General features: G+C 39.0%; 1 protein-coding gene across 2 annotated transcripts in view; it reads right to left on the bottom strand.

The window, feature by feature from the left end:
• Positions 1 to 5,749: 5,749 nt before the first annotated feature.
• LOC107097314 (scaffold attachment factor B2-like) overlaps positions 5,750 to 16,877 on the bottom strand; it is a 15,010-nt gene continuing 3,882 nt past the window's right edge. The window contains exons 3-20 of one of the 2 annotated variants that reach the window (XM_015394420.1): positions 14,780 to 14,841; positions 14,482 to 14,685; positions 13,229 to 13,262; positions 12,070 to 12,421; positions 11,716 to 11,759; positions 11,540 to 11,628; positions 10,874 to 11,023; positions 9,425 to 9,504; positions 9,297 to 9,331; positions 9,114 to 9,199; positions 8,842 to 8,984; positions 8,598 to 8,691; positions 8,315 to 8,511; positions 8,086 to 8,212; positions 7,827 to 7,891; positions 7,674 to 7,729; positions 6,547 to 6,601; positions 5,750 to 6,453 (exon numbers count right to left, since the gene is read on the bottom strand). In XM_015394420.1, the coding sequence (XP_015249906.1) occupies positions 6,336 to 6,453; positions 6,547 to 6,601; positions 7,674 to 7,729; positions 7,827 to 7,891; positions 8,086 to 8,212; positions 8,315 to 8,511; positions 8,598 to 8,691; positions 8,842 to 8,984; positions 9,114 to 9,199; positions 9,297 to 9,331; positions 9,425 to 9,504; positions 10,874 to 11,023; positions 11,540 to 11,628; positions 11,716 to 11,759; positions 12,070 to 12,421; positions 13,229 to 13,262; positions 14,482 to 14,685; positions 14,780 to 14,841 (1,991 nt within the window). In that variant the 3' untranslated portion in view covers positions 5,750 to 6,335. Of the gene's footprint in view, positions 6,454 to 6,546; positions 6,602 to 7,673; positions 7,730 to 7,826; positions 7,892 to 8,085; positions 8,213 to 8,314; positions 8,512 to 8,597; positions 8,692 to 8,841; positions 8,985 to 9,113; positions 9,200 to 9,296; positions 9,332 to 9,424; positions 9,505 to 10,873; positions 11,024 to 11,539; positions 11,632 to 11,715; positions 11,760 to 12,069; positions 12,422 to 13,228; positions 13,263 to 14,481; positions 14,686 to 14,779; positions 14,842 to 16,877 lie in introns of both variants that reach the window. The other variant, XM_015394419.1, reaches the window with a different exon arrangement.

The following is a 16,877-nucleotide window of genomic DNA, read 5'->3' on the forward strand; positions in this document are numbered from 1 at the left end:
CAAAGAATTGTTTGAGCCAATGGATATGATGTTTCTTTAAAATAAATGATCCAGGGAAAACGTCTTACTAATAGTTCCACATGTGAAGCTTTTAGACATTCTGTTTGCATCCTACAGTAAGCATGAATTCAAAATTCTTCCCTTTATAACAATAAACTCTCTATTGCTAAAAAAAAAAAAAAAAAAAAAAAAACTGTGAGAAAGGAATTGCATCCTCCTGTGTAATGCTGCAAGAACACTTTTCTATCACTGTGGAGGAGATTTGGGCCCCTCTTTTTACAGATTTCTTTAAATCTAACTAGACTGAATCTGTTTTTTTTTTCCTTGTTTAAGTGAGGCTTTATAAACCGTTTTGTAACCCTTCCCATATTATCCAGATGATCCTGACTTGTTGAATTTGTTTAAATAGAAGCGTAATGGTTTGTGTTTTTCTATCTTGGAGACGAGTTTGTGATGTCTGACAGGTTTCTGCAGGTCCATCAAGAAGCAGGGTCTGGTTTGGCTTAACAAATTAAAATTTGCTTTCCAAAAATGTGGTTAATAAGAGCAGATTCAAATTTGAACAAGAACTGCTGTTATCTTTTCACAAAGGCTCAAGATACTTCTGATGCTCTTTCTTCTACATAAATCAAGTCAAGAAAAAAACAGTTTTGTTCTATTTTCTAAAGCTATCTTTGTCTAATAGTGGGATTGTTTGATGATTTGAAACATTTTAACATGACAAAAATGCAGAAAACAAGACATCGGTAAAAGGGCAAATACTTGTAACGTTTTCTATTATTTCTAGAAATAATGGTTTTCTATTTTTATTAACGATTTAGATAATCAGATCTCTGTTTAATAAGGCATTCTTTACACTATTTTTGCTTTTTAACGGGTTAGCCAGCAGTTCCTCTTGAAATAATGCTCATCAGCTGTTGAGCCAGCAGGTTTGAATATTAGCAATCTGTCTGTCTAATGACCCAGTTTGTCTGAAGTTCTCTGATTCTCTCAGTGGGGGGTTTGTCTAGCGTCATCCTTCTTCTGCCACACTCCAGCAGGGTGCCATTAAGTCCCCTCTTTTCACACAAATAACTTCAAGAAATGTTTTTGCATGTTTTCTTTTAACTGAAAGAGTCCTACCTGCCCACCAATCACCTCCCTGCTCAAGCCTATCAGCACAGATCTGCACTCTCACCTCAGCCAATCAAATCCAAGGATGCCCCCACTTTCCATTTCAGTCTCCATACCATACCAGGTTCAGGTTTTGGAGGAGAAGACGTCTCTAACCTATGTTTACCTCGAGGGCAAGTTTACCTGTCCTGCAAGTATGAGATATTTCCCTGCTTCAGCACAGCTGATTTTCATTGATAGCTGATAAACAGACTTTTGCTGCCCTGCAATCATCAGAATCAGCTGTGCTTGAAGCAGGGAAACCTCTAAAACCTGCAGGACAGTGGCCCTCGAGGGCCAATTTTTGGCAGCCCTGGACCTGCTAACACATATGTATCCATATGTGTTTATGTCAATAAAACTTCTAATTGCTGTTTTTTTCTCTCTCTGTTTGAGACTCTCTGGATTGAATTGACTTTTAAATATAAAGAGTTCTTGAACATGTCTAAATCTATATTGGTTTTCTATATAGCTCTAAAATTGTAGATTGGAAATCAACAAGTTAAATCCAGCAGTGCATCACTAATAGAGATGTGTGTAGTTCAAATACTAGATTAGGTTAGGCTTTACTGTTCCCACAGTAGGGAAATGTTCATGTTACAACAATAAGTAAAATAAAAGTCCAAGAAATTAAAGGAAAGTCCACCTTAATGGTAATTATATTTTTTTTTGTCTGAAATTAATTACCATGGTTACAGGTAAAGAATAGAGACTATATCTATGAATAAACCTTGATCTGATTCGATTCAGACTTTTTAATTGCATCTTCCTCTGGAGTTAACAATCCATACGTTTCATTACAGATAAATTTGGGATTTTCCCCTTTTAAAGTGTTATAAAGTTATCCATGAGGTATTTATTAGCATTTTAAACCAGTGTTTCTAGGTTATGTTTGCTTGCAGCCAAATGAAGGAGCTTTGCTGCTTCTCTGAACTGCATCTTTGTTGGAACATAATCAGGATGTTGTCTCAGCTTTGTTTTCGTTCTGCTGGTGAGGACACTCCGGGAAGATCCTCCCACGGTGGATCAGCAACATTCGGTATAGAAGGGAGTTTGATCACATTTCATCAGAATCACACAGGCTGAGATCCGCCAAAACTGGTTATTAAAACTTGATCATATGACAAGACCTTTAAACTTTATTTATTGTTATGATTCAGGACAAGAATGCATTTCATTGCAGCTTTTTTTTTTAAACCGCTTATCTCATTCTTATATTTATAAATCAACTCCTACAAACAAAGTTCTGAAGGTATTATATAAGGTAATAGGGATACTATTATAAGTCAATAACAGGATGTCATGACCAAATTAGACTTTAGGTTTATAGTTTGTTTCTTTAAGGGGATGAATTATTGACTATCACTTATCAGTTTAGTTTTAATGAAACACAAACATTGTAATTCAACCCATGTGTGCAGAACAGTGAAACTACATTAATGAAAACACAAAATGTAAATAAATTGTGGCACATGAGTCACTATGGCTGATTATTTTGTAATTATTCTCTTATTTAAAAATGCCAGTTTTATATTTACAGCTGTACAAAAACAATAGATCTTCTTATGAATAATTAAAGCTAAGAATAGCTCTTCAAATCAAATCAGAAGACACATCAAAGCAAAATAAACATCTTCACGTTTTAGGCTGCAGGAATCTGGGTAAATCATGTTTCACAGCCAGGGGCTGATGATCAGCAGGGCCTCTTCTTTGCTTTGACCTCAGTTTGGTTCAATGGATGAACACACATTTCGATCCAGTCCCTCTGAGGCATCTACAACCCTTCTGAGGATCGAGCTGCTGTTTTTCTTCTTCCAGTGGTGGTTGTGTTATTTCATGTTGACTCTCCTACAGCTGGTGAATTATTTGGACTTCAGGAGTGGTCAGTCGAAGCCTTTACACATCCCCTCCTTCATAACAGGTCCTCTTTACTCCTGAGCTACAGTGGGCCTCAGACTTTTCCACATTTTGTCACATTAGAATCACAAACTTCAATTTATTTTATTGGAATTTTATGTGAAAGACAAAGTTATATAGAATTGTGAAGAAGAAATGAAGCATAGTAGTTTTCATTTGTTACCAAAAAAATACTGAATGAGTTAATACTTTGTGGAATAACCTTTTGCTGACATACAGCTACAAGTCTGTAAGGGTCTGTTTCTAGCAACTTTACACATTTAGGGACTTAGATTTTTACACATTCTCTTTGAAAATATGGCAGAGATTGTTTGTGAAAAGCAGTTTTCAGATCTTACAGCAGGTTCGTCATTCTAGCATATTAGTTTTTATTTAAACCATTCCATTGTAGCCCAAACTATATGTTTATTCTCATTGTTCTCCTGGAAGGTGAACTCTCTCAAATATTTTTCTGACTCCAACAAAGCTTCTTCCAAGATTTCCCTGTATTTGGCTCCATCCATCTCTCCATGAGACCACATGTCCCTGCTGAAGAGAAGCACCCCCAGAAAATGATACTGCCACCACCATATTTGACAGTGGGGATGGTGTGTTCAGAGTGATGCACAGTCTTAATTCTCCACCGCATACAATGTTTCTTATGGACAACTCACTTTCAGCTTTTTATTTGTAATAAATGTCTCAAGTCATGTATAATTTTCTTTCTACTTTACAGCCACTCTGCGTCATTCTTCCCAATAAGATTCCAATAAAAATGTATTTATGTCTGTGCTTGCTACGTGACAAGATGTGGAAGAGTTCAAGGGGTGTGAATACTTTTGCCAGTCTCTCCTACTTCCTGCTGCACATTTGCAGTCAGACTGAGGCTTTGAAGATCATCATCAATTCATGCAGGTCAGGCAGGTTCTTCAGTTCAGTTTATTTTCATGTTGCTTATATCTGGGAATACATCGCCATCTACTGATGGATGAAGTCCATCAGGGAACCAGATGTTTTTATGTGGATGTTTGAGCTTTGCTGGTGTTTTTAATAGTAAAAACACAAATGGACAGACAAATAAAGTGACTAAAATAATAATACTGGGAGCTATTTGTCAACAGCTAAGTTTAATTTGAAACCAAAGTATTAACACTGAAATAACTTGGAAGTACCATTTATTTACAAAAAGACAAGCAACTTTTTCCAAATAGAAATTCTTTGTTAATTTCACTCAATAAAATCTAAATACATTTTATTTGGTAAGAAGAATTGATTTAACAAATAAAAAAAAAAATTAAGAACATTTTTTTTTTAATAAATTTTACACATAGACACATAGAGACATACGACCATGCACACTCTCTAGAGAAGCCAGTTCACCTAACATTTTGTCATGATTTTTAAAGCAAAAGTCTTTTCACAGCTGGATTTCTTGCACAGGTGGCATCTTATCCCAGTTCCTGACTCATTCTTGGACAAATGTTTATCTTACAGTCTGCAAGCCTAGGTCCTTGATTTTATATATGAATGGCCAGAGAAGTGATTGGAACACCTGTACATTTATTCCAATGACTTGGATGGATGAGGAAATACTTTTAGCATCATAGTGTACATACCCTTTTGATTGTTTATCTTAGTGAGTCAGTTTTAGACCAGATGACCATTGCAAGAACTGGGTATGAAGAGTTAGATCCACAGACCACTTATCAGTACCTATGCATTCGGGCTGACTTTTCAGTCATTTTTGAATGCTGGTGTTGATGTGGCAAGAAGAACCTCCGCCTTTGTAATAGGAGGAACACTGCCAAAGCCCTGCAAAATGACCTCCAACAGGCCACAAACGGTTTGAAACGAACTCCATGAGGATGGTACGGAGGCCTGATGTCGACAGATTGGCTGTGCTCACAGCCCAACATGCCTGGCATTTGCCACAGAACACCAGTGTTTTTACTGAGCACATGTAGATGGATGAGTCTAGACACTGTGGAGATCAATCTGCTGCCTGCAACATCTTTTTTTTTTCTTTTTTCGGAGGGCCACATAGGCCTCCATGTGCTCACCAGAAGTAGCATGACTGCCATTAGATACCAAGGTAAAATCCTTAAACCGCTTGTTAGACCATATGCTGGTGAGCTTGGCCCTGCGTTTCTCCTAATGCAGGAAAATGCTATGTCCGCAGTTCCTGTCACGTAAGCTTGCACCACTGATTGTCCAGGATTTGGGGGATGCTTTAGTCCAGGTCTAGGAGGAGATCCCTCAGAACATCCACCATCTAATCAGGAGCAGGACCAGGCTTTGTGGGGTCATACAGGTACGTGTAGGCTACATCCAATATGAAGTATAATTTTGACTTGTTTTGAGGACATTGCCTTAAAGTTGGATCAGCCTGTAGTTTTGTTTTCAACTCAAATGTTGTGCGACTCCAAATCCAGGCCTCCACTTATTAATTTTATTTCCATTTTTTGCTGTCAGCACATTCACCTTTGTACAGAACACAGTATTCAATAACAATATTTCATTCGTTCTGATCAAAGATATGACAATGGACCATAGCAAACTTTCTTTACATGTAGCCATGAATGATCTAAGCATCTACACCGATTCTGGTGTGACCCAATGTTTCTAGCTATATAGTGTATATGTGCCTGTGTTGTGAATAATAACAAGACTCTTAAATTTGATGCTTTCAACCACAACTGGATGCATTTTTCTTTCAAGACACAAAATGAAAATGTTTATTTCACCCTGTAAATCTAACAGGACACCCGCTGCTGTGAGCTGGTCCAATATTAAAAGACACTCTTGAATGGTGAAACAGGAAATCTCAAATTGTTACACAAAATCAAAAACATACCTGACTGAACATTTGAATTCAGTATAAACCCCACTTGAAAAAGGTGAAGAAAAAAAAGTAATAATACATGCACAGGATAATGAATTGACATTTTCTTTAAAATTCTTCATATGTGCAGATGGCTTAAAAAAAATTTAAGAACTAGTAGTTCACAGAAAAGCCCATCTGCTATAAATAGAACAAAAAGACTTGGATGCTGAAGTTAGGTCCATGAACCCAGGTTTCTAATGAACATCTGAGGTTATTACAGTCTAGTTGGATTCACTTACACTGAAAATGATCAATTTGTACAATAAACAGAAAAGTCAAATCTAGTCAGAAAAAAAAAATAGAAAAAAAAAAAATCAGAGGTACAAAAGAAAACGTCATATCCATGACGAAAAAAAAAAAAAAAAGAAAAAAACTTTTAAACTGTACATCGTTATCACACAAATCAGTAGCGCCGTCCAAAGGCTCCCCCCTGGATCCCTCCTCCCTGCATCATCTGGTTCTGTCTGTTCAAAGCTCCAGATAGAGACTGAGATGTTCCTGTGTTCATGTAACCTCCACGGCTGCAAGACAGAAATCATCAATTAGTGCTGGCCCATCTTATGGCTTCTAGGAAGCAAATAAGGAAGTTGAATAAAAACTCCTTAACTACTCACCCTGACATTCCTCCACGTGGCATGTGGCTCTGTCCTGGAATGCCCCCCTCTCTACCTGGTTTAAGGAGAGAAAACATCAAGGTTGTTGGTCTAAATTCCAAAGCCACCACAACTTATGAAGGTATTCATTCACACTTTATCATGTGCAAGCTTAAATGTCCATCCATTTCTCTAGTAAATATTACCGGGCTGTGTACAATATATAAATGACCAATCTTAAAAACAGAAGTCGCTCAGAGCTGACTGAAGAATAGAGGTTAACAGGCAATAATGGAGGAAAACATTAACTTGGGATTTTTCACCACTCAGGAAATAAAACATAATATAAAGTCAGCGCCACAAAGAGACTGTTTAGATCAAAATATACTTTTATAAATAATTAGTTGCACCTTTAACTGGTGCAATAATGTGCAACATTTATGTAGCCTGATAAAGCAGACCAAATGTGAGATTAAATGTGTAATTTAGTTTGGCCCAGATGAATGAGACATCGGAACATTGTTGATGAGAACAACCCATTGCCTATTGGCCAACACTCTGACCATTGAGCGCAACTGACTGTGACGCAGTAAGTGCAACAGAAAGCTGGTGCGGGAGTGTACACAAACAGCATTTCGGTAAAACGGCGAAAACGTCCCTCTTAAAAATGAATGAGCGTAGAGCCTCTTCCTGCTCACATTTTAACAAAAACCCCAAGTCTAATCCTTCCAAAACTGATTCCAAAGCTGAGTCAAACGAGAGCTGTTCAATAGTTGTTGCCATCTTCCTTGTTGTGCTTTCTCCTGCGTCGCTCAGCTTTGTCGTCCCGCCCTAAAAACCCCGCCTGCTTTGCATCCAGGAATTCAAAACATATCTCTGCTTTGTGATTTGCCCACCAGTTCTAGGGCCTGGGGCATTGATCGAGGCTAGACCACTTGCAGGCAAAAATGATTTTGGCAGCTGGTGTGTTGGGCTAGTTTACTAGGCTAACATTTATGCCCTTTCAGAGCAGCTGAATGAATATGAATGCAGTCTTTTTCTGAGTTCTATTTGTAAACCATCACATGTCCAATGATCTAAACTATCATCATCATAAAAAAAAAAAAACGAACAAGTTAGGAGGATCACTAACATAAAGTTATGATTACCTTGCCATGGTCTGTCTCCATCCATCTTTCTGCCAGAGTCCCATTCACGGCCCTCCCTTGGAGAAAGAAAAATAAAGTATTACTACTGTTCATATCAGACCGGATTTATAATAGTCTGGACAGAAGGTGGCGGTATGTCTGAGTGATGCTCACCTAGGGTTCACACGCTTATCATAGCCTCCCCCCCAGGAACCTCTGCCATTTCTGTCTGAGAAGTTCTGCAGAAAGAAACAGGTTATAATTGCTTTTCTTTAAAGAGTGAATTTAAAGTGAGCTGTTTTTGCTCATTAGATTTATATAACAAGTTTTCACTAAGCTGTTAGCTGAATTTATGACACCCCTGAACCTTTGTACCCACAGGTCTTGCTTTTTGAGAGTGTCAAGTACAAATGGAGGATCCCAGCCACCTTACCGGGCCATCGCCAGTGAAACGGCCACGATCTCTGTGATCAAAGTCCTGATAGCGGTCCTGGCGACCAAAGTCTGAGCGGCCAAAACGGTCATCCATAGCCATGCGCTTGTCTGGCCAATCGTCCTTTCTGGAAAAGAAACCAATACTGAGTTGTACTTCAAGGATAGTTCAGTAAATCTACGGGCAATGAAATAAATGTAGTTTTACAGACTATCACTGAGCAGTCTACCTTCCATCCATGTCATATGGCCTCTTTACGGGGCGTCTGTCCTGCTCAAAGCGCAGCTGCTCTTGCTGCCTCCTCAGTTCCTCGCGTTCCTTCATTATCCTGTCTTGCTCGCGACGCCGCTCGTACTCGATTCGCATCCTTTCACGCTCCAGGAACTGGCGCTCCATTCGGTCTGCCTCGAGGCGCTGTCTTTCTACCTGGCAGCAAAAAAAATCCAACCACAACCGTTAGGCAATGACGAGAAGTTGGAAAACTTCTAATCTTCTTCTTCTTCTGAACACACCTCCAGCCATCGGCGGCTGTTTATCATCCTCTCCTCCCTCTCTCGGAAGAGGCGGATTCGCTCACGTTCTGATGGATTATCACGACCGCGATCACTGGAAGTAAAAGGGAGATCTTTATTTAGCATCTACTCTACATCACACTGCCCAGACCTCTGTAAAGGAATCCATAAAGGAGTTTTCTTTTATTTATTTTTTTATATGTAAATCAAGAGAACAAGGTCTGTTGATGCTTTTAATCCTTACTTGAATCTAAATCTTTCAACCTCTCTTATCTCCCTCTCCCTCTGCCTCATTTTCTCCCTCTTTCTCTGCGCCTTGATTTGGGCAAACGTCAAGATGTCTCTTCTCTCTTTGCTGGAAGAAGCACGACTCCGACTCTTAGAGCTCTAAAGAGATACAAGAGAAGGTGTAACAAAAAAAAAATAAGCCACTACAACACTGTTTTGATTAGAGGAAAAGAAAGGTTGTGATAATGCAGAGCTCAAAGTAAAGCAGATGAGGAATCGTTTTCTCACCCTCTCCCTGCTTCTGCTTTTGGTCTTGACGCTGACGACAGGTTCTCCCTTAGACGAGTCCATAACTACTGTCCTCTCATTTTCATCTGTGGAAAAAAAAGTAGATGGTAAAACTTAAGATGCTCTGTGAGTTTTTATTTTTATTTTAAGTCATTTAAAATTTAAAACAAAAAAATGAGTCACCTTTGTCATCTCCTGTCTTATCACCCTTTTCAGATCTACATAGAAGAAAAACAAGTTTTTTATAAGACAACACATTAACACATGTCCAAGATGATATGAACACCCAGAAATCAACCTTGTATTCTTACTTGGAGTCAGTGGAGTGTCTCCTGTCGCTGGCGGACTTGCTTGAGTCAGCTGGCTTTTTGCTTGCCGGCTCGTTTTTAGCCTAAAAAGAATAAGAATACATTTGTTTTTAATATCAAAATGTGTGTCAAGTTATTGAAAAAATTAATCTCTTGTTAGCTTCAGGGAACTTCCAACTGATTCTCTAAAACCATAAAGCATTTTAAGCATGCAAGGAGGCAGCCTACAATGAATTGAAGACTTTTAGAGGGTTTTCTTGTTCTAAAAATAAGAGCAAAGCCTAACTGTAAAGTAGTAAATTTATCTAAATAAACAGCAAGATTGGAATAATTCAATTTGAGCTCAAAGTTATATTTGGAGCCGGAGGTAAAAGCGTCATGTTGTAAGCGTTATTCATTACTGTTAGTATAGTATAACTAACAGTTGTATGCATGTTGTTGAGTTTGTCAAAAAGAAAAGGCCCTTCAGCCTTCATCTTGTTTCCAGATGGTCATCTGGATGTGCAATGTTCACCAGCATGGGAGGATGAGACTGTGTGATTGAATCCCTGTTCAAAAAGTATTCTGCTTAGGCTGCAGAAATAAAGCCTTCGTGAAAGGCTGCGTGTCCAATGTGACCACAGGCTGAATTTTGTACCATTACTCACATGTCCAGGTCGGGTTTTAAACAGGATCAACAAGAAAAAAAAACTGGTAGGTTCTTGGTTCTGAGCACTACAGGGGTGGATGGAAACCATTTAGAAATATCGGACCTGGTACAGATCCAAACAGAGCAGGAGAGCTCACTGTCCACTGCTCATACTGAAGAAAGAATACCTTTCATATCCAAAGAGGCATTTGGACCTGCGTTCAACCATGTAAAAGTTGTTTAGAGCCACAAAATATAACCCGACTTTTTCAAAAAAAAAAAAAATGCCTTTTTTATTATCTCGTATAGTAAATTATTTACCAACAAATTATGTATTTTTAGCTTTTAAAATACTATTAAAACATATAAATTCAAAGCTAGTTAAAGGATAAATGGTTCCAAAAACATTTTAATGTCATTCTTTTCCGTCTTATAAAAACCACTAAAGCATTTCAGACTAGTGCATTATTTAGTTCTTTAAATACATTTTAGCCTCTATGAAGAGGGTCCAAAGAGTCGCATGTGGCTCTAGAGACACAAGTTACAGATCCCTAGTCTAGGATATTGTTACGGATTGTTGCTTGCAGCGCATGAGATATCCCTAACTTCCAGACGTTCTACCAAGCAGACCTGATGACCCAAGATGTGGACTGAAGAACCTCATTGCAGCAAACTACTCTGCAGCTTAAGCAAAATGTTTCGGTATCCTAAGTCCTGCTCTGTATATTCATAGGCTACGATGTCAATTAACCATTACCAGCAGCAGCAGAACTGAGGACTATTAATCCATCAAGTCACTAATAAAATCATGTTTCTTTACTTACCCTCTCTACAAAGATCATCTTTCCATGAAGCTCAGTCTTGTGTAGGTGACTGATACAGTTGGTGGCTTCCTCCGAGGATGACATGGTCACAAACCCGTAGCACCGAGCCCCGGGGCTCTTAGCGTTGGTCACCACCTTGACTCCAACAACCTGGAGGAAAACATAGTACCCACAACTCAATATATAAAAATACTTCCCTTTTTAATCGAAGTATAAATTGGAAATTAGAATAAAATTACCTATTTGAAATTCTTTGTCTTAGGGTTTGAAAAAAATAAAAAAATCTTTTGATAAAAGTTTAAAATAATTCATTTCAAATACTTTTGCACATCTTAAGTATTCGGCAGATTATTGACTGCCATTCGCTTTGTTCATTTTGTTGCATATCTTCCAACAGGTCAATCATTAGTGAGTAAATATTGCTTAGAAAAATTAATCAAATCATTGTTTATATAAGAATTTATATAGAAATTAGCATCAATCACTTCCTTCTGATCTAATTAAGGACTCTACAAAAATTGAAAACATGGCTAATACATACTCAGTGGGAAAAAATAAATTCATCCTTCAGAGATTTTGTTCAAATTAGAAAAAGAGAAGGAATGATGCCAATAGTGGTGCATCCCAAAGGATTTATAGCCCCCCATGTAATTCTGCATAACTTACCTTTCCATGTTTGCTGAATAGCGCCTTTAGATCAGTCGCTCTGCTGGTGGAGGACAGCCCACTGACCCACAGATTTCGGCTAGTGTTTGCTGCGGGAACAGGCATTAAATATAGGTGAGCTCACATGCAATGCACTGCAGATTAAAAAAAAAATGTAAATAAAAAGTTCCTCTCACTCTTTTCATCTTTAGAGTCCGGCTTGGCTTCCTTTTCTTCAGAGCTAGAAAGAGGAAAAAAGTTGTGAATAAACAAGAACTAGAGCATGCTGGAACGCCTATCATACTTAGCTTTACTAAGCTTCGATGTTTCAGTAAAGCGCTTTAATGGTGATTAAATGATAACACACTCTTAACTTCATTACCATTTACTAAACAGTAAAGTGAGACAGGTGAGTGGAGGGCATGAGAAAAATCATCACAACTCCGGAGGAAAATTTACCTTGAAAGAGCATCCAATTTTTTTTGTAATCACAAAGGGGCCAATGCAACAGAGATAACCATTTGGTTTCTAGTAGACAGAAAGCAACAAACCTCTTGTTCTGATCATCGCCCTCTACAGAAGAGGACTCTTTCAGTGCTGAGGTTGAATCCGGGGCAGCCTCATCCATTGTCTTCTCGTCCTCCTCACCCTTCTTAGACCCCTTTTCTGAATCAACAGATTCACCCGAGCCACCCTGTTCGCTTACACTAACAGCCTCTGAGCTTTTGTTTTCAGTTTCAAGTGTCTCTTCTGGGACGGTATTCCCATCCCCGGCCTCTTTGGTGTTATCCCCATCCTCGGATGCAGTGCTGCTGGCCTTGGCGCCAGCGTTGGACACGCCGTCTTCCCCTCCGGCAGCTTGCTCTTCTTCTGGGCTCTGGTGCTGGTCTTCTTTTAGTGGCTCTGATAAACAAGACCCGGCTACTTTGTTATTTTCTACGGATTTAACAGGAATAGAATGGCAGAGTTTAATCACTTCTGAAACACATCAATGGTTAACGAGGAACTGGCACGGCCTGGATTAGGAACCTCATGATCACTTGGCTGTGCTCTTAAAATCAAGTATCAACAGAAGAAGACCCTAACAAAGAGACTGGAAGAGGACCCAAAGGCTGCAGAACAACCAATCAACTAAGGTGCGGCAAACGATTGGGTTCATTTCTCAAGGAGAACCACATATCTCTAGTCTCCTGATCCAAAACACACAAATACTGTTCAGTTCTGAACAGAGCCACAACACCAGCTTTTTAGCAGCAGCCACGGGTCGCTGCAGTTCCATATTCTTCCAGCAGGGGCACATTCTCCGAGATCCAGGTTTCTTTGGACAGAACTTCAGCTCAGGTGGAGTCGTTCCATTCCCACGTCATTTCTGCATTGCACAAATCGTACGGGATCTTCTTTTTCTTTGTCTCAATTTAGCAAAACCTAGAAATGCTACAATCACTTGCAATGGCTCAATCATCCCTGACCATAAAGAAAATATAATTGCTGACATTATGCATCAGACTGTTAACTGTTTGAGAAAAAAACAAAACATTTACTTGATCATCACAAGCAGTGTGGATTTTTATTTTTATAGGTTAACAAAATCACAGCACAAAGTCAGCAATTTCCTTTGGGCTTCCAGTCTCTCCTTGTGGTTGAAACTAAACCGTTTCATATCCAACTCAACACGAAAACGAACCTTTGATCAACCTTTTGCTACTGTACCTGTTTTTTCTTCTTCAGCATCAGCATTTGGATTCTGGAAGGAAAGAAAGTAGATGGATGAGTTGAGATCCCCTTTAAACACGCAGGCCCAAAGTCAGTCCTCCAGGGCCGCTGTCCTGCAGGTTATAGAGGTTTCCCTGCTTTAGCACAGCCGATTCTGATAACTGCAGTTCAGGAAAATCTGCAGGCCAGCAGCACTCAAGATCCGACGTAGGGTTGCCTACCTAGTCTTGACTTTCACATAGTAATGTCCTGATACAATTTTTTCCATTTCCAATACTGAAATTCCAGTTTTGAGCAGTGATAACATTGACCTGATAGAATATCAGCTCAAATCAATAATAATTCTGTCACTCATTTTGTAGTTTAGAATATTAAACAAGGTTTAAGCAATATTCCTCAGAGAACAGTCAACAACAGGTAGGACAACAAGTGGCCTATCTATTATTAACCAGTGGGTTACATAAACAGAAGCAGAGTGTTTTATCTGTTTACCTGGCTTTTATCACAGGGTTTAGATGCAGACTTATTTGGGTTTTTTTTTGGCTTACATCCGTATCAGATCAGGACATGCCTCCTTTCACATGCATTTTCAATCAGGTCCATAAACATTTCCATAAAAAATAAAAAACTTTTCCAGAACCAAAACTCAGCCCTATCTCAAAAAACGAATTAAAGGCAGGAGGTCAAATCTGGTCGTGGTTATCCTACAACAGATCATTTTAAGAATATTTTGTGAAATCCTAATTTTTTTCTTTAGTTGAGAGAAAGAAAATACACTAGTCATCGCTTTTTTGGAGATCTCTGCCAGACCAAATTTAATAACTATTAAATTTCCACTTTTTCAATTACTGAATGAGTTATGCAAGTTACTAAAAACAAAGAAATCAGAAGGTTGAAGAAATGCTTCACTCTTGATTTGTCAAATAAAAAAAATAAAAAAATATTTAATAGGAGAGTGTAAAGCTTTCTCATTCTTTGAGCTAATGGAATAAAGCACATTCTAAATTTATGATAATTCACTTTTCTTGTCTGAACAATTATCCAGAGTTAGAAAATTTGATCTGAAACAGCAATCCCATTTAACCATGTCCAAATACACCATGGACAGAGTTACTAAACTGGCTGATAAACCTGTCACCTCTTTATTTCACACACCAATTTCAAACCAGCCCTACTGATAAATGAGGGAAAATCAGTTCTCTTTTTAATTTAAAGTGATTGTAACTTGGGCAGATAATTGTGCCTCTTACCTCTGTCCCTTGAGGTTCTTGCCCTGACTCAAATTCAGTGAAGTTGCGTTCATCCCCCAGCAATGCGTTGTCATCTTTGTCAGGATTCTCTTCATGTTCCGGATCATCAGCTGACATTCCAACTTCATTCTCAGTCTCATCCAGAACGTTCATGTCAAGGATGTCCATGTCCTGCATGTTCTCATGGCCGCCCAGAAAGTCATCCTTATGATGAAAAAAAAATACAAATCAAACTGTATTTCAGCAGCAACACCAGCACTTTAACTCTGTTGAAAATAGGTACTTTTCAAAAGCATACCTGTTCATCACGACAATCCTCCTCCATAGGGCCGTCTTCTGTTTCATCATCTTGTCGGGATTCTGAGGAGAAAATGCATTTGTTCATTACAATGTAACATGGAGGAAACTAGGCATGGGCCTGTTAACAGCTTCAAGATACGTCAGTGGGAAAAAGTCAGTTGTGATTAGCTGCAGCATCATGAGCCCTTGCCCTGCATATCCCAGAGTAGCTGCTTTCAGAGAGGAGGGGATTGCCCCAGACTTTTCCTCCTGCTTTGGCACATTCGGACACTGCAAAATGCGCCCACAGTTCCACTTTGGAACTTATTATTATCCGCTATAGGGGAATATTTTGGCCAACGCAAGAAGACAGATGGCAACGGCTTGGAGGCAGGCTGCCCTGCATGTTCGAACAGCTGCAGCCAGAGGAAGCAATACAGTATCACCCAGCAATGTTCGCTAAATTCAAGGCAAAGGAATTCTTAAAATTAAAGTTCTACCTTTAGCATCAGGCATTGGTGAAACAAATTAATTTATTGAACTTTATTCATCTCACATTGGAGAAATTTACCAGGGCGTTACTGCAGTGGACAGCTTGGGGCAGCTACTCTGCTGTTTTTTGGAGCTGTTGGAATATCTGGGAGACAGCCAGAAGATGGCAAAAGTGCATGTATATCTACCACTTGCATGTAGCACATTTCTTTTGACACCCAGTTTGGCTGCTAAGCGTTTCTGGAGCACAGCGTGTAAAGGCAAGTGCCTGGTTCACCAGTTACTAAATTGCCCTCACTCCTCCACCCATGCCCAGCGCCATTTATCTTTGAGACATTTATCTATGGTTGTGACATCTTCCCCGGAGTTCATTAACTGCATTGTGCCCACTCCATGCAATTCCGTTCCCTCCCTCGCCCTTCTCTCCAAACACAAAGTTTCTTTAATTTTTATTTTTACATATCTCTCAGTTGAATGGAGCTGTAAACGCCTCAAGGTGACTTTCCATGTAGAACTTCAGCTCAAAAACAGTTTCAAATTTTAATGATAAAGGAACTACACACCAAGGAGAATGGGCTATATGCCAAAGTCCACTGCTTCCTCCACTACTTCAGTAACCATGAGAACATTGGTCAGACACACCTGGATTAATAAGTCTGTCCAGTGAGGGCTGGGCATACACTGTATGATTTTTTTTTGCCCTTTTCTGGTCGATTTTCCAGTCATGTGAGAATTTTTTGGATCGGGCGGCGTTTCAGCTTCATTGTGCCTCTTATGTCGTGTAGTTTATAGGAGGTAACAAACCTGTTTGAAATTCAGTCTGCCCATGTAAGGTGTTCATGGGCAAATCCTGTTTTCGAAGCAGAGCTACGAGCCGATTTAGCAGAACCCCACGCACCGCGCTTGTGCAAACAAGGGAGTGTTTCTTCTTCCAGATTGATGAGTCAAACCAGCGCCATTACTCGCTGCTGGGTCCGATGTGGTTTTGGACGTGCAGTGTGAGCAATTAGATTGCATCAGAGCATCGGGCTGTACAGCGCAATTACACACATCATAAGCTGTGAACTTTTAAACCCTGCGGTTTTGTGGTACAGTTTGAGCTGTCGCCGAGTACAATGATTGAAAATATCGTACAGCATATGCCCATCTTAAGGAAAGCCAGGAAACAAAGGAGCCATTGGCATTCAGGAGGCAGTGGAGTCGAGTAAAGCCCATCAGTTTCTCATCAGGTAGGTAATGTTGAATACATTTAAAAATTAAACATGCTTGTCTAGTCAGACCAAGAGCCTGTTTGCACATTTACATTTAATTTAAATTGATTCTTTAAAGGTTTATTACCTTCTGATTCTATGGCATGACGCCCTTTATTACAGTTTATTGACAAAAATATACTTTAAGCATTTTAACATGAATAAAAAATTACAGCTTTGTAAAGTGATTTCTAATCTATTTTTATTTTAATGTCAATAACATTTAAACTAACCCTTTAAAATGTGCATTTTTATTACAAGGTTCAAGCAGGGATATTTTCTATATGTATCAATTTTTAAATAATGATTTTTTTTCTTCTTGTTTTAAAATTTAAAAAGCAGAGTTTACTCATTTTTAGGGCTGCAACAACGAAT

The sequence above is a fragment of the Cyprinodon variegatus genome, unplaced genomic scaffold (genome assembly GCF_000732505.1).
Source record: "Cyprinodon variegatus isolate N-32 unplaced genomic scaffold, C_variegatus-1.0 Scaffold684, whole genome shotgun sequence".
NCBI classification, from domain to species: Eukaryota; Metazoa; Chordata; class Actinopteri; order Cyprinodontiformes; family Cyprinodontidae; genus Cyprinodon; species Cyprinodon variegatus.